This window comes from Alligator sinensis, unplaced genomic scaffold (genome assembly GCF_000455745.1).
Source record: "Alligator sinensis unplaced genomic scaffold, ASM45574v1 scaffold1261_1, whole genome shotgun sequence".
Lineage (NCBI taxonomy): Eukaryota > Metazoa > Chordata > Crocodylia > Alligatoridae > Alligator > Alligator sinensis.
In genome coordinates, this window is record NW_005842789.1 from 441,419 (window position 1) to 461,919 (window position 20,501).

The 20,501-nt window shown below is 51.5% G+C and overlaps 1 protein-coding gene across 1 annotated transcript in view; it reads left to right on the forward strand.

Annotated features, from left to right (window-relative positions):
* SRCIN1 (SRC kinase signaling inhibitor 1) overlaps positions 1–20,501 on the forward strand; it is a 174,277-nt gene that overhangs the window by 120,615 nt on the left and 33,161 nt on the right. The window contains exons 4-7 of the mRNA XM_025191133.1: positions 13,506–13,698; positions 15,166–15,364; positions 16,117–16,210; positions 18,860–19,689. Coding sequence (XP_025046918.1) covers positions 13,506–13,698; positions 15,166–15,364; positions 16,117–16,210; positions 18,860–19,689 — 1,316 coding nt within the window. The remainder of the gene's footprint in view (positions 1–13,505; positions 13,699–15,165; positions 15,365–16,116; positions 16,211–18,859; positions 19,690–20,501) is intronic.

Consider the following 20,501-nt stretch of genomic DNA (forward strand, 5'->3'; position numbering starts at 1 on the left):
CACCCAGACTTCCCGGCCCTGTAGCGGGCATGGGCGTCCCATGGGACTGATGAAAGACTGACGCAAAGTACCTATTTAATAGGTTGCCTTTTTCCTGGGCGTCAGTTTTCAGTTGCCCCATCTGGGTCAGCAGGGGTCCAACGTTGCCCCTGCTTTTCCTCTGGCTTCCCACATATCTGAAAAAGGACTTTTTATTGTCCTTGATGCTCAAAGCTAGTTGGAGTTCAGTTGCAGCCTTGGCTTTCCTGGTATGCTCCCTACAGGACCGGACCAGTGCAGAATTACCTTTTTTTTTTTTTTCTTTTTTAGCTGTAAAACAAGCACATACAAAAAAGGGTTGCAGTCTGGAAGAAGGGAGGTGCCCTATACGCTTTCACCTGGGCCATAGTGGGTGTCAGGAGAGAGCAGAGGACGTGCTTTTGGCATCACACACTGGTCCCTCAGTGAGAAAAGCATGTGCAGCACCATGTGCAGAGGGGTGATGCCAGCAGATGGTGTTGACACCAGCTTTTGGGGTGAAGGGAGGGGGCTGGGCACCTTGCAAGCACAGCATTAATCACTCTGATAACACCTGGATCATAGGAAGAGCTCCTTGTCTGCCAGTCTTCAGGCACATTCTGCCATTGCATGATCAGAGATGGAGCACTTGGGGCACGGAAGTGGAGGGGGACTCCTCCCAAGGTCACCTAGCAGGCCAGGAACACCCAGGTGTCCTGGGGGCCCAAGGCAGTGCTCTAGCCAGTAGGTCGGGCTGCCTTCCAGAAGGGAAGCAGCAAGGGCTCCTGCCTTCTTGAGTCCTGCAGCAGGGTGAGAAGCAGGAGGCCCAAAGGTGTGTGGATGGCAATTGCTCCTCCTTCCATGGACACTAGGACAAAGCCAGGTGCTTGGTGAGGGGACAGGAGGCTTGGCTCTTCAATCCCTGTCCATGAAAGTAGCTGTCCCCATGACAGCTTGTGGGAGAGAGGGGCTCCTATATCTCCACCCTGCACCTGGAGGGCCTTTGCACCATGACTATATCCAATCTCTTCCTGTCAACCCAAGGGAAAAACCCAACATTGGGTACAAGCTGTCCATAACTGGGACCAAAATCACAGGCAGTGCCTGCCTGGTCTGCCTGCCATTTGCCTCTCTGCCTGCCTGCCTGCCTGCCTGCCTGAGGGTTCACCCACCTTCCAGCAGTGTAGTCATTTACTTTGCAACCATCTTGGCTGCCAGGGGCGGTGGTAGGAAGCCCGTAAGCTGTACTGGGCACTCAGGGGCCAGGCTACAGGTGGAGCAGTTGGCTTGGCTTCCCAGCACCCTCTCCCAGGGCACGGCCCTGGTGGGCTGCCCTTCCCTCTCCGCTCTGTGATCTGCCTGGGCTGGCTCATGCCCTGCTCAAAGAGTGCATTTGTCTTCTGCTTCTATTACTTGTACCTTCCTGTTTTCACAAATTCTTTTCTCCATGCTCCTCTCCCTTTCTCTCCTGGCCTCCCCCTCACTTCCTTTCTCTTGCTGTCCCTTGCCCCAAACCACCTGCAGGCCATGTGGATTTGCCCCCAGTCCCCAGCAACCGCCATGCCCCTGGCCCCTTACCAAGGAGGCCATCAGGAGCATTCATTTAGCCCAGCAGCCCCATGCCTAGCCTGCCTTTCCTCCCCTGTCACAGGCTGTAATCTCCCTGACCTTGGTGCCTGTTAGAGAAACCTCTCCCCACACACACACACACATCAGCCTACTCTCCCAGATATTGCTCACTGCTTGGGTTTCTTTCCAGCTCCGCAGCTGGTGTCAGAGGCTCACGAACAGTAGCTGACTGGTAGCCTTGATCAAACAAGCCGCGCTTTCTGCTTTGTGGTGAATTCCAGGCCCTTGCCATCCTCCTCCAGTCCTTCATTAGAGCCTCAAAGCCAGGCCTTGCCTTTGTTGTGGTGCTGGGGGGTGGGGGAGCTGTGGCTCTTCCTGGGAGAAGTGGTGTGCTAGGGGTTAATTAGATGGCTGCTTTCTTTCCCTGGGGGTCATGGTGGAGTGTCAGGCAGCTCTGGATTGTGCTTCCTTTCCTTCCCTGTGAGTCCTTTTGGTATTCACATCGCCACGGCCCCATGGCTCCGTCCCCAGACCTGCTCACTCACGATATGTCATCACTGTGGCATAAATGCACCCTCAGCACAACCACCTGCCTGACACAGGCTTGCAGCAGGATGGTGGGAAGGCTGTTAACCCTGCAGTGGCATGCAGTCAGCAAGAGCAGGGGTGGTCTGCTGCACTTGTCAGTGGGGTACCAGAAGCTGAGGCATCTAACCTTGTGCAGCCACTTAGGGCCAGGTTCTCTGCTGGCTGCAGCATGCACAATTGATCAGGGCCACATCTTCAGATGGGTAGGGCTCATCCCTCTGAAAGGCTTCATGGCAGGCACTGAGAGAAAGGGGGAAACCCTGCTAATGTAGCATCATGCCATCACACTGCAGAACTCATCCTTAACCCTTCATGGTTAGGCAGGAGGTAACCAACATGGTAGACTTGCGCACTGGGATGGACGTCACCCCAACCGCCCTAGCCCTTTTCTTTGGGGTAGAACCAAAGTTTGGTCCTGATTTCCACTGGGGGCTAGAATTGAATTTTCTTGCCCACCATTCCCTCTGTAATTCTCTCCCCTTCCTGCATTGAGAGCCACGCTGTGAGTTCCCATGTGAGTGGGGTGATAGAAGTATAAATAAGAGCCGAGTTCTGATAGCGCAGACACTGATACTTTCACTGTATGGCTGGTAGGCGGATAAGCCCTTTGGGATGAAAGCGGCTCTCTAGATTCCAGGGTATTATGATCATGGCATGTTCCCATGCGTGACAGTCTCAGCCTTTGGGATCCTGGTCTGGGTTAAACAGGAGATCTGACTAGACAATCAGAATGATCCCTTCTGACCTTGAAACAGACCTCTCAAAGCACAGATGAAGTGATGTGCCCAAGGCCAGCATCAGGGTGGCTATCTCTGTAGTCCCCAGCCCCATGATCGGGTCATAGTGCCTCTGTGTCTGAATAATGCTCTTTCAGAGAGAAAGCGCATGTTCCCAGCCTCTCCCAGCAATACTCGGCCGTGAGGCACCTCAGTTCTGCGGAGTGATGCCTGGAACAGCCCCACTGTAGTAGGCAGCTGACCTGAGTGTGGTAGCAGAGCACTCAGGATGCCTCACAGTGATTCCAGAGCTGTGAATTCAACCTGAGGCCCTAGTCAGTGGTGAAAGCCAACCCAAAGCTGACCCAATGGTCACTGTACCCCTGCTCCTTTGGGTTGGGGAGTCAAAGGCAGCTGGACACGATGCTGGTTATCTCCGCCCCCCATCTCTAGGAACCAACATGTGACGCCCACACATGGCCACCAGGCTAGAAGAATCTTCTGGCCTTGCTTTTCTGCATCACCCTCTACCTCTTCCCTGGGCTGCTCTGCTGAGCTGGATGCAGAGCCCTGGAATCACTGTGGTTCTGCCCAGAGGTTATGTGCACAGCTGCCGGCAGAGTTCAGCAAGGGGCCTGCAGGTTTCATGTGCCGTGCCAACAGAGGCTCTGAGACCTGTTGTAATCAGCTCACCTCATTCCCCTGGTCACTGGTAAACAGGCTAGAAAACAGCATGGAGTCAGCTGTTCCTAGAGTGAGATGTTCCCCAGTGACAGCTCTGTGCTGCTGTCAGGCGCATGGCTGAGATTTACAAGCTGGCACTGACAGGACCCAGTTACAGAACAGTGAGCACCTCCTCCTGCACCCAGCCATGGAAACAGGCCTTTGACCATTGATTTTAGAGTGGGCCAATCCCCCACTCCCTTTCTCTCCAGCTCTAAGATGGCTGCATCTCTTTCACTGATAGCTTCACTGCATCTCCCAACTGTGACTTTGAGCAGGAGAGAGTGGCTGACTGCATCCTGAAGAACATACCCAGGCACATAGGCAACTGGTAGGGGTGCACCGGGGTGCACGTGCCCCCTCTGATGGGGCCGGTGCCCCCCTGATGGCCAACACTGATGCTGTCAGTAGGGCAGGTGCCCCCCCTGACAGGGTCGCTGCCATCGGCAGCTTCTGCGGGTGCCCCCCCAGATCCAGGAGGCACCAGTCATTCATGCCCAGGCAAGAAGGTCTCTAACAAACTGGGGAGGTGGACAGGTGTGCAGCAGCAGGCTTTAGTGGCATCTGCTTCAGGCTTTAATGACATGGCAGCTACAAAGACATCAGGGCATCCCACCCCTACAAGTTGTGGGTGCCAGCCTGTGTCCTGCCATATAAATAGACATTATTTATTGATTTCAGCGAGGTCAGGAAAGGGCTACCAGATACAGCACAGTGCTGTGGAAGAGACTGTACTTTAATAATGATTAATTGAATAATGCATATGAAGTCCATTCATAATATTTGACAAAGTAGGCTGCTGCCTATGAAAGCTTATGCATCTGTGATCAGCTAGGCTATAAGGTGCACCTCTTCCTTGCCTTCTGCCTAGAGCCATGCCAAAGGCTTGGATGGGCCCAAGGCTGTTTGACTGCTTCAGGAATGTGGCTAAGTCCCATCTACTCAAAAACAGGTAGCAGTTGTTGTGAGCAGGGCAGGAAGAGGAGATAATCCAGCCTCTAGCAAGAGTGTTGGCCAACAGGGACAGTGCAGTGTTAGTACCTCAGCTGGGGGGCAGGAGTGGAGCCAGGATGTGTGGGAGGTTGAGTTGTCAGTTAACGTATCTGAAAGCAGGATAAGTCATTAGCGAGTCAGAGTCATAAAAAACCATTCTCTCTGCGTCAGCTTGTTAATGGTCCATTGGAGGTCAAGGACGGAGCGGCCATCGCCAGCTATAACAGGCAGAACACGCCTTCATTTTTCAATTCAAGTGGTGGCAGCAGCTTGCACAGGGAGACAAGCTGCCGGCTGTCCATTTTGTTAGCTCACACATGGGATCTAGTGGGTGGGTGGGAGGCCACACGCTCCCCGTGTCACAGCACACAGCTCTCTGGCTTTTCCCTGGAAAGGGTTTCAGCTCCTAGCCTTGCTCATAAGGGGAAATGCCAAAGTGAGTTTCTCTATGGATCTGCAGTGGAATACTCATTTCATGCAGAGCTCAGGGAGTACTGATGTTTCCTCTTACCCCAGCCCTGTGTCCTGCTTGGACTAAGTGCAAGGCTAATTGACCACCTTTTGGAGGTGGAACCAGACAGTTCTCTGCTCATTCTCTTGCCGGAGAGGAAGGATGGGTTTATGGTTAGGGCACCGTGATGGGGGTCATGAGATCCAGCTTCAGTTTTGCCTCTGTTACAGATTCTGTACAAACCCAGGCAAGTTACTTCATCTTTATGCCTCAGTTTCTCCACCTGTTTGTTCACATTTGCTTCAGTGCTGTGGCACAGAGGGAGAGCAAGGGTGTGTCTACACAGCTGAATGAGGGCATGATACCAGTGCTGTAACAGAGCAATCTGTCCCTTTAAGTGGGAACAGTCAACCTTGTTGAGAGCTCCCAGCTTCTGGGTATTTGGATAATGAGGGAATGTCCCCCTGGGAGGTTAAAACTCCAGGGGAGGGAGCAGAAGGGCAGCAAACAGAGAGGGAACAGTTTGAAAGCAGGAGGCGAGCTGCGAGTACAAGGAGAGGCCAGGCCGATGTGCTGGGGTCGGAGCCAAAAGGCTCGCATCCCCGTGCCTGGAACAGGGCAGAAGGAACTGGTTTTATTTGCTGCTCAGATACTATGCATTATTTGGGAGGACTAGCCACAGAGCTCTTCAGGGAACAAAACCTGCTCATGGAAACCCACTAGGCAGCCTGTTTACAGGTTGTAGAGCCTCTGCCAGCAACTGAAATGGATACTGAAGCCTTGCTGAAATGCCTGGAGGGGCTACACCAACAACAGCAGCTTTGACAGCAGCACTTTCAACAGGAGGAGCAGCAGCACTTTATGCTTTGGCTACCAGGCCAGGAGAAGCCCAGCTCACAGATGGGTGCTACTTCTGTAGCCCAAACAGAATGGGGTGAAGCCCTTACAAAGACGGGGCGGGATGATGATTGAGGCCTTTCTGGAGCAGGTAGCCAGAACATACCAGTGGTCCCAGAAGCAGTGGGCTACAGAGCTAACTCCTTACTTAGTGGGGGAAGCATAGGCAGCATACTGGACTAGCTGAAGAGTCATGGGATTATGATGTGATGACACATATCAGACCACCTGGAGCACATGAAAGAGGCATCCCAGCACCGGTTCTGTGAAGAGCCATTTAACTCAGGTTCCAGCCCTGAGTGGTTTTTCAGCACTTCAAGGACTGGTATAGGCAGTGCTTGAAACCTGAGTCCTGCTCAGCCACAGAGATAGCAGAGGTGATATCCCTGGAGCACTTTTGCTAGATATTGCTGATGAGACCCTAGGAGTGGTGAGACCCTAGGAGAAAACATAAGAAAGCATACTCACCAGTCTCTTGTCCCATGATTTGTCAGGACAAAGACATTACAGGCACATCATGCCCTGAGTGCCAATTGGTGGCCTCATGCCCCAGGCATTGAGTGCCCCTGGTGCCTCTACCACTGGTTGGCATTCTCTTTCAGTGAGTTGGGTAGATATCATAGGACAAGTGAGTTGCATTTTATCGCTGTGCTCCTGGATGATGCTACCCAGTACCTGGAGGCGGTAGCGATCCATAACATCTCGGCGCAGTGTCCACAGAAAATCTTTTCACACGTGGGCCTCCCACAGGAAATATTAGCAGAGCAGGACACAGTCTTTATGTCTCAACTACTACAAGAAGTATGGATTCCTTTAAAAGGGCGCCCACTCAAAACCACCTTGATTAATCGTAGGATCATCCTGAAACCAAGATGGCCCATCCAAAAGGGGTTCTTCTGAATGCCCAGGTGACTCCAGGAGATGGCAAAGAAGGAAGCACAGAGCATGCTAGATATGGTGGTGATTGAGGAGTCATCAAGTTAATGGTGCAGCCTAATTGAGTTAGTTTCTAAACCAAATCAGATGATCTGTTTTTCGCAATGATTTTCGTAATCTGAATGCAGTGTCGAAGTTTGATGCCTACCAGAGACCCTGGGTCAATTAATTGTTACAACAGCTGGGGACAGCCAAATATATATCAATCTTGGATTTAACAAAGGGATACTGGCAACAGTCTCTACCAGGTGAAAACCCTCCCCTTATGTCTCCATGGTGCCCCCACTGTATTCCAGCAGTTAATGGATAAGGTATTTCAGCCACAGCAAGAGTATGACGTGTCCTATCTCAATGATGTGGTAGTGTTCACTAGTACCTAGAAGGAACATCTTCAGTGGGTCAGGGCAATGCTATTGTCACTTTAGGCCACAGGCTTAATGGTAAATACAGCAAAATTCCATCTTGGCTGTCAGGAAACCAACTATTTGGAGTATGTACTAGGCAATGGGGAGAACAGACCCCACATTGACAAGGTGAAGGCTTTGGTAGAGTCCCCTGTACCCAAGACAAACAGACAGCTAAAGTCCTTCTTGGGCTTGGTGTGTTATTAATTATTGGCACTTTATCCCACAGTTCTCATTAGTTACTGCCACACTAATGTACAAACTGCTCAAAACAGCACCCAGAGCTGTGCAGTGGTTTGCAGCATGTGCCAAGGCCTTTGCAGAGATAAAACAGATACTGCATACTATGCTGGTGCTGCACAGTCTGGACTTTAGCCACAAATTTATTTTACACAGATGCTTTGTAGTGAGGCCTTGGGACTTTGAGGATGGAGAATACCCAGTTCTGTATGAGTCAAACGCTCTTTCCCCTGCAGTAGAAATACTCCATAATTGAGAAGGAGTGTATTGCCATAAAGTGGACAATCAAGGCCCCCTGATAGTACCTCCTTGGAGCCCCCTTTACTCTTGTAACAAATCGTGCTACTTTAATATGGTCGCAAGAAGCCAACCACAGACTGAAGCATTGGTACCTGCCACTGCAACCCTAATCCTTCAATATCCACCATCAGCCAGGGGCTACACATGGCAATGATGAGTATTTCTCCCAGGAAGGAGGAGGGTTAGATCTGGAAGAGTGTATGGTGGACTCCACTCTTGGGGAGAGGGAGATGTAACAGGGAAGTCTGTTCCTTTTAAGAGGGAACAATCGGCCCTGTTGAAAGAACTCAGCAACAGCAGCTGGGATCTCTCAACAAGGCTGACTGTTCCTTCTTAAAGGGACAGATATCCCTGTTACAAATGCATGTAGCATATCTGTGTTGGGTTTGTCCAGCCAGCTCAGGAAACAGCAGCAGTGAAGATGCAGAAGCACAGGCTTTGTCATGGACTAGCAACCCCAGTTTATACCAGAGTCCTGGAAAATCTGTACGGTGGTCGCTAGCTCATACAACCTACCATGGTTCATTGTCTTCAGTACTACTGTAGCCTATGGCAGCCAGCAGGGATGGGCTAGCACATGCTACAGTCACCCCTTCGTTCCTACCCTGTGTGAAGCAAGGGACAGAAGCCAGGTTACCTGGGGGCCATACCAGCACCTGAACCAACAGACTGGCCCCCCCTGTGCAGGTAGGGAGCTGGCAGCATTTTTCCAGCTGTGCAGTAAAATGCAAGTGGGAAGGATGCTGCTGCAGAGCTCCTCTCCAATGAGAGGAGTTGGGGAATATTGCACTTAGTCTTTTGAATGACTAGTGGTGGTGCGGCTGTCCCATTGCAATGCCATTGGATGAAGGGCAGCTACCTGGCTCACATCAGATCCTCACACTCCCCTCAAGCCCCAAATCTATCCATTCCCATGCTCCTGTTTTTATTTGTTTCAAGCTGGTGCTGCAGTTAGCTTCTTTGGGTGATGAATAAATCCTGGCCCTCCTTGGGAAGCTCCCTTCCCCACTCCCCACCACATCAAGCGATGCCTTTTCCAGGGGGAAACATCTCGATTCATTTCGGGAGCACATCGAGCTAAACACTTGCATGGAGCACATGCTGAAACCCTTAGCAACCAAGAGGGTAGCATGGCAACCATGATCACTCTGCTAAGGAATCTTATGTGTGCGTGAGGATGCAGATATCGACTGAGATAGGGAGAGATTCTACCCCTTACCCTCAGCTAAAATCATTTTTGGAATTTCGATTTTTTTCACCCTCCACGCAAAACAAGCAAATGACCAGGCAGGACGTTTAACTCCATCCGTACTGCTGAGCAAATGTGTCTCAAAACCTTCCCCACGTTTCCACGGCTTGAAAGTGCAGCTCAGAGTTGGGTTTGCTTTGCAGAAGACTGGAGGCAGGCGAAGAGGAAGGGATGGGAAGAAAAAGGAGCAGGATGAGGAATGCCTGCAGGGGAGAATGTGGGGAGAGGGAAGAGGGGACATGTTAATGGGAGGCCTTATGGGCTGTATAGGGCTCTGATGACTGTCAGAGGTTAGGGCTAGTAGTTTGAGAAGGCAGTATGATCTAGTTGCCTGTGGACACATGGGCTAGACTCCAAGGCCCAGGAGGCCCCTTCCAGCTTTTGGCTTCAGATACATTACAAACCTGACTGGGTCTAGGCCCAGCTCTGACAGCAGCTCAATGGGTCTTTACCACAGATTGTAGCAGGATGTTTCCCATCACAAGGGAGCAAACGAAGAGTGCAGCTCCCCCCAAGCTGAGAAGGACCTGACTTTAGCTCATGTGCCTCTGTGAGGCGTTTTGAGGTCTGCGGCTGGAAAGCGATAGGCATCCAATGCATTTCTCCAAGACTTGCTATCTGTATCACACTGCTCAGAGAGCCCAGCTGAGGTGGGTGGTGGGGGTTCATTATGCAAAGTGCTATATATGGGCAGAGCCACAGACCAGCCCTGCCCCACAGAAATTGCAGCCTAGGGAAGCCCCAGACAGGTGGCAAATTTGAAAAGGGGTGACATCACTCCTGTTCATAGGTTTGAAACTGGGGTGCAGAGTGATTCAGGCTGTGTCCATGACGTGCTCAGCATGTCCATGGAGTGTCGCAGCTGGGCACATCCATCCACCAGGTCCTGTGTGTACATGCCAGGCCCAGAAATGGGGAATTGATGATGCTCCTCAGTGCCCCCCACTCCCCCCCGCCCCCCCATAGCCACACTAATGCTGGGGGTCCCATTGTGGCTTCATTGCCAATTTCTGAGCTTAGGACCTGCAAGCAGGAGCAGACAGGTAGGGTGTGCATGTGAGAGCAGCAAAGATACAGCCTAAGTGATTTAACCAGGGTCATAAAGGAAGTCAGTGGCAGAAGGACAGGAAAATAAAGGAGGGGGCCATCCTCTCAGTCTACTATGCTAACTGCAGGATGAGCATCCCTTTCCCTTTAGCCTTTATTGTTTTCTTACTTTCCTCACCTGGAAACATTACCTTTGTTTGCTTTTCAAATAGAATAGGCTTTGGAATAGAATATGAAGGTCCTGATTCCCACCGACACGTGCTTGGGTCGTCATGGGCACCAGTGCAGAGCAGGTCTGAAATGCCCCTGAGCGTGGAACTGATTTACCGCCTGCTGCATTCACTGTGGAAAATCGTGCTCATGGCACTTAAAGGGCAGGCGGGAGAAAGGGCTGTGAAGTTAGCGTCTTATGCAAGAAATAAAGAGCTGTACTCGCAAGTCTGCTGCTTCAGTCACGCTTGCCCACCTGTCTCTGAGCAGCCAGGGATTGGGCAGGCCCCAACGGTAGCATGTGCATGTGTGCCTGTGCAGGTGTGCTTGTCTGTGTGCGCATGTGTGCAGAGTTGATTGTATTTACATGCATATGCATGTTTATGTGTCTACCTAAGTGTAGGCGTCTGTGCCCATTTATGTGCATGTGTATGTGTGTGCTTGAGTGAGAGGGTTCTCATCAATTGCTGCCACTGCTTGTGTGTTTGTATGTGTATGGGTCTGTGTGCATGTTTGTGTGTGTGTGTGCACCTGTTTGTGTGTATATATGCATGTTTGTGCATATGTAGGTGTTTGCACACATGCATGTGAGTATTTGCATGGGTCTGCATGTATTCACATGTGTACATATATGCATTGTGCATATATGTATGAGGACACGTGTGTGTGTGTGTGCACACATCTGCATGTTTGTACACACATACACAAGTGTAGGCATGTACGTGGGGATGATTGTGTGTGCATGCCTGTGTGTATGCGTTCTGACTGAGGCATGTGTCTTTACGCATGACAAATAGACTAACAAGTCATTCCTGACTTTGTCTCTGGTGAGTTATTAGCCCTCTCACTCACAGAGACAAATGGGCATCTCTGTCTGAAGCCGTCACGCAGTCTGTCCCACCCTGATTACAGATGGTATCTTCCTGTGTGTATATCAGCTCCCGAGCAGCTAATACATGCTACCTCTGATGGTAGTACAGCTAACACTCAACTCCATGGGGTGGGGGATGACAGATCCACAGATGCCCAAAAGCCAACTGAGCCTTGAGACTCTTCCCCAAGACCCCAGTGTTGCACTCAACAACTGTCACACTTACAGTCCCAGTTGGTTCATCTAAATCTCCTTTTACCCAGAGCAAGTGTCTGGGGCTCAGATCCAAAGTCCATAGGGAATGACTCCCATCACTACTGCAGGCTTTGACCATTGCCCTTCAGTTCCAACACTGCTCCTGTAGGGAGGACCAGGCTTTGAGAGGAGAGAAACCTCCTTTCTCTGTGTCTAGAATGGAAAGATCCATGTGCCAAACATGCCTTTAAAAAAGAAAAAGAAGGCAGGCAATTTTCTAGCAATTATTCAGGGAGAGAAGATTTTCACCCCATAAAAAAATCCCCCACACCCCACAGGACTAATGAAAGGCTCCAATTAGTGCCTAATTTAAGTGGCGATGATGGCTGTTATTGTACCAGATTGATTTTTCTTTTTGGTCCTAAAATAGAGCTGCTGTCCCCACTCCAGCCCCTCTCCTGCACCCCAGGGGCTGTTTGTTCTCTGCATTTGATTTGTCAGCTTTGAATATGGCTTCCCTTTCAAATCCAGCCCTGCACTCCTGGGGCTGCACAGGCCGCTGTTTCCTCCCAGGTGAAGCAACCTGGGGACTCATCCAGTACTGGGTTGGGCACAGGTGGCCGTGGGATGTGGCTCATGGCATGGATGGTTGGAGCAGGACTTCTGAGTTCCAGGCCTCACTTGACCATGTCACATAAGCCTCAGAAGAGTGACATGCTTCAGGATGCCCAGCCAGAGATACCTGCTTGTAGGCTGTTCTGGACAGACCCTATATCAGATGCCAGGTCTGCCCAGTGCCTGTCACCAGTAATATAACTAAGGCAGGGCAACCAGGGCAGTAGCCCCAGGTACTGACCTGTGGGGTGGTGGGGGAGGGAGAAAAATAACAGCTACTGTCCCAGCCATGCATCTGTGCTGGCAGCCCCACCAGCCAGGAGATGCTGCACTGCCACTGCTCCAGGCACCCAGCTGCCTTGTTATGCCTCTGCCTACTACAAAGGTGCATCATCTCAGGCAGACCCTTTTGGCACTGCCCTGACCCATGTTCACAGAGTGTGAACCAAACAGGGATGGCAGTCCATTCTCAGATCTGGACAGACACTTACAGGCAAGCTTCCTCTGCATTCACCCCAGCCCTGCTTCCAGAGATGCTGCTGCTCTCAGTGCATTCACATGCAGCCGTAGGCAATTAGTGCCTCTGCAAAGCAGGCCCTTGGCTTCCAGACAGACTCTTGTGTGTCTGGGATCAATATATTCCTAGGGTGTGCATATTTCTTTCCATGGGATTAATGTGGGGTATAAAATCCATTGACTCATGCGAAGCATGGACCGTCTTCACTCTGTTCCTATTAAATATGTATATCCCACATACAGGGCTTGCAGATGTTTGTGCAGAAAGCCCCCATCTGCCGTCTGAGCCTTTATTTTGTGGATATATGTTTGACCATGTGAAATTGGACTCCTGGCATATTAAATTTTTACTGCTGTAAACCCAAACCCATTACTTTGCTCTACCTCATGCAGCCATAAACCTCAGTGCTGCTTTGCTTCCAAAATAACCTGGGCATTTATGTTTCCCAGGAGCTGGTTCATTGGTGTAATGGATGTCTCTCCTCCTTTAATTGCTAAGGTTACTCCAGAGTGGGTGCTCAAGCCCTGGGTTCTACTGCCAATCATCTCTTCTCCTCTCTGTCTGAAGCAGGCTCATGGTAGAAGAACTCAAAGGAGCTCAGTGTGGCAAGGGGAGGCTTTGAAATGCAGGGTGCCCACTAGCACAGCAGAGAGGGAGCAGTTATAAGAGGCAAAGGAGCACACAGTACGGTTGTGAATGCTTCATACAGGAGATCAAGGTTTCCTTAGACTGAAATAGTAGCGTGGCACGGAGTTTGAAAGACAGCACATTATGGACTCAGTAGCGGGGAGCTGGAACTAAGCCCCCAAGGTCATTAAACTAGGTCCCCCCCATAGATCTCTATTGTTGCATTGGCACTGATACTTCCTGGTCTCTTCAAGGAGGCCTCTTCCCCTTGGCACATCACTGCTGTGGGTGGCTGAGAGTCCAGAAGTGGTGTACTCCCCACTTTGGCCTCCCTGTAACCTCTTGTCTCTTCCTTTGCAGACAAGAAGCTCCCGGCACTCCCAGGGCTCCCAGCCTGGCCTGGCCGACCAAGCCAAACTCTCCTTTGCTTCAGCTGAGTCCCTGGAAACCATGTCTGAAGCTGAGCTGCCCATAGGATTCAACAGGATGAATCGTTTCCGCCAGAGCTTGCCTTTGTCCCGTTCCACCAGCCAGACTAAGTTGCGGTCACCAGGTACTCATGGCTCTGAAATTGATTTAACCTTTGCAACAGGAGCCCCACTTTGCAGAATTTATTAATTAAGCAGTTAAGCTTGCTTTGTGTGATTATGTCTCCCTCTGATGGTTGGCTCAAGTGAATACAACAGCCTGCTACTTCTAGTGATTAAAGGAGTAACTCCTTTAGGTGCAGTGATCTCCTTCCTGTTCTTGGGAGGTTGATGAGCCACGGCATCAGTGTGTGTGCATACCTACACATACATACAGATGTGTATATACATGTATGTGCACACAGTGTGTGTGTGTGTGTGTATCTATATATATATTTATACATATATGTATACACACACACATACTATAAACATATGCATTTATATATAAAGGTAGGAATTTGCAGTGAAGCCTAGTCACCATTCCTTACTTGCTGAGTGACATATGCACTTATTGATTTATACACATATACATGATGCATATGTATGTGTATTTATATACATAATTATACATGCTTGCACACATAATAAAAATGTACATATACAAACAGCTCCTCCCACACACACGTATGTGCACACACAAATGTAATGTATCATACACATATATGTGTGAATGCACACACTTACACACATATACTGTATTGTTCTGATTTTAAATCTTTTTCTCTCTAAGGAATTGTAAAAGTCACACTGTGGTCATGACTTTGCTACTCACAGTATTTGTGTGCATGCAGTGAAAATGTCCAGTCAGAAATATTTTCAGTGCAGTTTTCATTTTAGTACTTTTAGTGCCTTTAACCCTTTGGGCCCTGGTTATTAGCCTGGTTATTTCGCCTTGGTTATTTGATTCTCCTGTGTGGTTTTGTAAGCGCAATAGCAGTTTGGGGTATTTATATGTAGTTATTGACTAATGCTCAGGTAAAGAGCCAATTTTTCTAAAAACTGAACCTGAAAATATGGGGTTGATGTATATGTGCGCTGTAATTACAGCATGTTGAAACACTTGATTAATCGAGTCTGCTGGAACATGCTAATTAGCGTGCTCCCGCCAGCCTCCGCATCTCGTGTATCAGTGTCCCCTCACTTTAAAATGGCAGCAGGGGCACTGTAACTAAAACTTGTTCAATGAGCTTTAGTTAAAGCGCTCCTGCCGCCATTATGAAGCACAGGGACACTGATACGCAAGATGCTGCAGCACTCTAATTAGAGTGACTCCTGGAGCCACTCTAATTAAAGCACCCCCACCCCCAGAGCACATGTAAAAATGCCCTAAGTGACGTAGCTCTTCCCTGGACCCAGCAGTGTTTTTCTGGCATAGGTCTGGACAGGTACCATGAGGCATAGAGCCTCACCCCTAGTCATACAGCACAGCTGGGGCTAGACCCCAGGTCTTCTGACCCCAAGACTGATAGTCTTACCCCTGAGTTAGCAAGTCCATGACCTCTCTAAGCAGCATTTTCCCTCTTCCCCCTTTCTTCTTGCTCTGTTTCCAGGGGTCCTCTTCCTCCAGTTTGGGGATGAGACGCGGCGTGTGCATATTACCCACGAGATTAGCAGCATGGACACCCTGCATGCTCTCATCGTCCACATGTTTCCCCAGAAGCTCACAATGGGGATGCTGAAGTCACCCAACACAGCCATCCTGATCAAGGATGAGTCACGCAACGTCTTCTACGAGCTGGAGGATGTCAGGTGAGGGCATGGGGAAAGGAGCACCTAGGCCCCCTGCTTGTGGGGTGTAGGCAGCGTTTCTATCCCCAGTGTACTTTGAAATCCAGCTCAGGTTTTCCCCTTGCCCCAGTCAAAAGCTGTACCTGGATCCTAGTACAGTTGGGCCCAGAAGTTCCCCAGGCTGCACCAGCTGGCATAAGGAAGTTAGTCTGTAAAGGTTCATATCTACCCTGCTTTCTGACAAGGTGCCCCAGTCAGGGTTTCCAACCAAGCGTATGCCCTGCTAGAACCAGGTGCTGAGTCTTTTTGCCAGCACCCTTCTCCTGTGACAGCTGCCCAGTGAATCCCGGAGCCAGCCTCAATGACATCAGGGAAGCCATGCCAAGGGGAGCTTGGAAAACAGCAGGTGAAGCATATGCAGCAATGCATCCACCCTGCAGGCACCCAGGGGAGTGTGCAGTAGGGGTTAACCCCACTTTATAGACCAGGCTGGATTGGACCTAATGGCCAGCTGGTCTGGCCAGTCCCAGGAGCTTCAGGGGAAGCTGAGCTGTCCTGTCTCTTATGCGCAGGCCCAGCCTGTGTAGTCTGTTCTTTCCTGACCCAGGAGCCCTCAGTGGATGTCCAAACCCAGGGGTTGCATTTGTCCCTTCTTAGCCCATAATTAGAGGTGGGATTGCTAGGTGCTAACTTGTGGGTTCAGGGCCCAGGACCTGTTGTAGGCACCCATCACTTTTGGGATGCCTGGCTCATGCCTTTGCTTTCTTGTTTAGGGATATCCAGGACAGAAGCATTATCAAAATCTACCGGAAAGAGCCTCTTTATGCCTCATTCCCAGGCTCACACATCACCAATGGGGATCTGCGGGTAAGGAGATGGGGCCTTTGTTAGACCTCAGAGTGAACACCTAGCTGCAGTGGAGGGGACATTGCACGCCATTGTTTCAAGCAACCAGCAGACACAGGCAGGCATTGCCACTTCAGGGAAACTTGGGCTGTGGTTTGAAAGTAGTTTTGCACCCAGAAGTTCTAGATTATTTTATTTGAAATGAAACCTAGATATTTGGAACGTGCCAATACAGCAGTTCCAAAGAAATGAGGTGCCTGTGGAATCCCTTTATGCCCCAGGCTCTGGCTGTCAGCTGTGAATGACACATGTTGGCCAAAGCCATGCCTAGCGCAGAAACTGCACTGGTCTTGCTTAGCAGAATGGTTATCTCTCTTCTAGTTACTGGGTGGACTGGGCATAGTTCTCAGCATTTCTTATTAACACTTGGGAACAGGGGAAATTGCTGATGCTAGCAAGCACAGACAGAAGCACACAGACACATGCCTGGAGACACACGCAGGCAGACACACAGCTCAGACGCCACAGACACACACTGCCAGTGCACACCAAGAAAGGCACATGCATCCAGAAACACCCTCTGCCCAGAAGCATACATCCACAGTGGTACACCAGACATACACTCACATGCATGCCAACACCTGCACACAAAAGTGTATGGGGATGCAGAGACCCACATTCATGTCAGCTGCAGGTAGGGTTGGAAAGTGTTGGGGCTGTGATCACATGGCTTTTGCTTGTGCCAGCGTGGGGAGGTTACTGAGAGAGATTAAGTGACAGAGACCAAGGGGCTGGTAATTGGGTGTGTTTGTGAAAGGAGCTACAGGCTCCCATTTGTCTTCCTTGGCTCTGGTTTGGTCTAGTGCTGCTCTAAGAGAATGGATGGCCAGAGCCCTGGCAGTGGAGTAATAAACATGATAATCAGGGTATTCATCAGAATACACTATGCCCCCAAGAGCAGGGGAGCTGCAGTTTATCAGGGTGGGGGAGGGAAAGGGCTTGCAGCTGATCGGGGTCCATGGGGGTGGAACCCAAATGCAAGCAGGGATTCTTTATCCCTCTTTCAGGAGGCTGGGTTTTCATGAGGACCCCATGTTCCCATCTCACTCTGGGACGGGTCTGGGTTTGTATGGCCATCTTGCCCACTGGGGTAGGAGCATTGTACTGAGTTTGCACTGGGATCTGCCTCCTGGCTGGCTGCCCCCTCTCTTTGCGTGAGATTCCTCAGACTCAAGTGCTTAGCAAATGGTGCCTGCCTCAGTCTGTGGCTGCATTTCCTGCTTTCACGCTGCATGTGGGGGGTTTATTTGGTTCTGCCTAGACTAGAGTGTGGGTGTGTGAAAGTGCTGGCATTTGCAAACAAGCCTCTTTCCCCCCACAGGACTCTCTGCCCTTAACCCGCCTCCCCCGTCCTAGTTCACCCATAAGAAGAAGCTGTGTGTGGCTCTGTGTGTGTGTGTGTGTGTGTGTGTGTATGCATGTGCGTTTGTCTGCACATGTGCCTATGTGTGCCTGTATATGTACGTGCATCTTAATGGATTGAGGGCAGAAGTGCTCAACCTCTGGTCTGTGGGCCAAATCTGGCCCATGGAGCCATGGCATCTGGCTTTTGGGGCTCCCCACAGGTTGAAAAATTTGGCAGCAGGGGAGCAGTGGCACTAAATACCACTAACCTCCCAAGCTGCCAAATTCCCAAGTCCCATGGCTGGGTAGGCGCTGGGCCATACCCCTTCCCCCAGCGTGCCCTAATTGAGGCCAGACCAAGGCTCCTTCCTCTCATACAACTAGGTCACATCCCCTCCCCGCACGCAACTGGATTGGAGCCGAGTCGTGCTCCCTTCTCTCTGTGGGGCCTGGTTGCAGTCAAGCTAACTTCCCTCCCTTGCATATCTGGATTGGGGTTGAGTGGCAACCCCACCCCTGTTCTCCTCTGTGAAGCCAGATGGAGCCCCGCTGCATCCTGCTCCAGACTCCAGATCAGGACCACCAGCTGGATGCAGCTTGCAGATGGACTGGGCACTACCCATCTAGCTTGCCGGGCAAAAAGGTTGAGCACCAGTGGATTGAGGGCATTCTCTTTGATCACCCTCAGCATATGGACTCTGACCCCAGTACTCCCCCTTGCACAGCCATTTATACCAGTGCAAAGGGGATATAGGGCAGGACCTTCCAGCTGGGACAGCCCATCACATCCACCTTGAACTGAAGTCCTGGACTGGATCAGGCCTTGCTGGTGCCACTTGGACATGACTCTGGGCAGTGGGTTGCAGCTGAGCTGAAAGAGGGAACGCTCCCAGGAATGCTTCCTTCCTTTGCCTCTAGGCCCTGCACCCAGTCAGAGGCACCCCTTCTGTCCAACACCTCCTCTGGCTAAGGGTGATAGACAGCTCAGGACAGCCACACCTCGTGGGGGCAGGTCACATGTAAACAGTGGGCACAGAGCTGGGGAAGGGGAGGGTGGCATTATAGGTTCAGATACAGTATCCACACCCAGCTAGAATCTCTCTGCTACCTTAGAAACAGCGTCAGCCTCCCTGAGTGGGTCTCCAGGCTTGGCTGTAGAAGGCTCCCACCCAACAGTCTCCCAGTGGGTCTCTTGGGCAGTGGAAGTGGGACCTGCCTGCAAGGGGCACTGTGCTCACACTGCTTCTTTCTTTCCCACCCCCCCAGAGGGAGATGGTCTACACCTCCAGGGAGTCGTCCCCCACCCGTCGGCTCAACAACATGTCCCCAGCCTCCCACCTCACCTCTGGCTCCCCTCCGCCTGTGCTCCAGTCTTCCTCCCCGTCCAGGTCCCGCATGTCCTACAGTGGGGGGCGCCCACCCTCCTACGCTGGCAGCCCCGTGCACCATGGGGACCGCCTCTCCAACCTGCCACCTGCCCAGGGCGTCTCACCCAGCCCCAGCGCCATCTTGGAGCGTCGGGACGTCAAGCCAGATGAAGACCTGGCCGGCAAGAACATGGTGCTGGTGAAGAACGAGGGGCTGTATGCTGACCCCTACAGCATGGTACACGAGGGCCGGCTCAGCATCACCTCCACCCAGTCACTGGCTGGCATGGGTGACCCCTTTGCCTACCCTGGGGGCCTGTACAAGCGGGGTTCAGTCCGCTCCCTCAGCACATATTCAGCCGCAGCCCTGCAGACAGAGTTGGAGGACAGCCTATACAAGCCCAACGCTCCCATCTACAGCGACACTTATGGACCCAGCCTGGGTTTCCGCCTGCCTCCATCCTCCCCACAGAAGATGGCCGATGGCCGACTAGTGGATGTCCAGCAGGGGCAGAGCCCCCATAGCCCCTACTCAGGGCCCCCCAGCAGATCCTCGCCTGTCCGCCAGTCTTTCCGCAAGGATTCCTGCTCGTCTGTATTCATGGAGAGCCCTGTCAGCAAGCCCCGCAACCCCAGCTCATCAGGGCCTCCAGACCTGTTTCCAGGCCCTGGGGACCGTCCCCTGTCAGGATTTAGCTCCCCTGTGCCCACCAAGGATACAGAGACAAGGTAAGAGGGGCTGGGGGGAGTGAGGGAGAGAGAAAGGGCTTGAAGCAGCAGCTTCTCAGCAGGGTGGTGGTGAGGGAGCTGAAATGGGCTTGGCATTAATGGCCAGGATATGTCCCTGTCTCATACAGGAATATAGGGGATGGGGAAACTGAGGCAGGGAACAAGGACAGGGGCTTGCTTCAAGGTCACACAGAAGTCCTGGAGCCCAGGAGTTCTGAGCTATGGGAGGTGGCTCTGACCACTAGACCATCCAGCCCCGTGAGTCTGTGACCATGCTCCAGTGATATGGAGGGAGTAGGGCTCCATGGTTAGTGCAGGAGACCTGGATTCCAGGGCTGCATAGCACTTCCTTGCTTTTTGACTTGGGATGGAGCAGCTGGTAGGTTACAGGCATGGGGTGGAGTTTGCACCTGAGGGCCCTGAAACCTCTTGCTGTCTGCTTTTGGAGGACATCATTGCAATCCGTGCCATGTGCCCTGAGCTCACGACTTCACGGCTGTACAAGACTGCAGGGTGGGAGGCTAGAAAGAGTCTCTCTTCCCCAATCATTTGACCCAAGAGCCAGTGACCTTGTGCTCCAGTGCTACTGGAAGGGGCATAGTCAGGAGAGAAATGGTTGCTATCTTGCTTTACAGGCCTCTCCCTCTGTGCTTGGTCTCTTTAACTCCTCAACACAGGTATGGCCTTAGTGGCTGTTATCAGGCCAGGAGCTGGGCTGTTGGGGAGGGAGAAGCTCATTAAACTGGTGCATGCCATGGAGGAGAGAATACGCGTGGAATGACTTGGAACAGCCAGGGACAGGAGGACAGGGA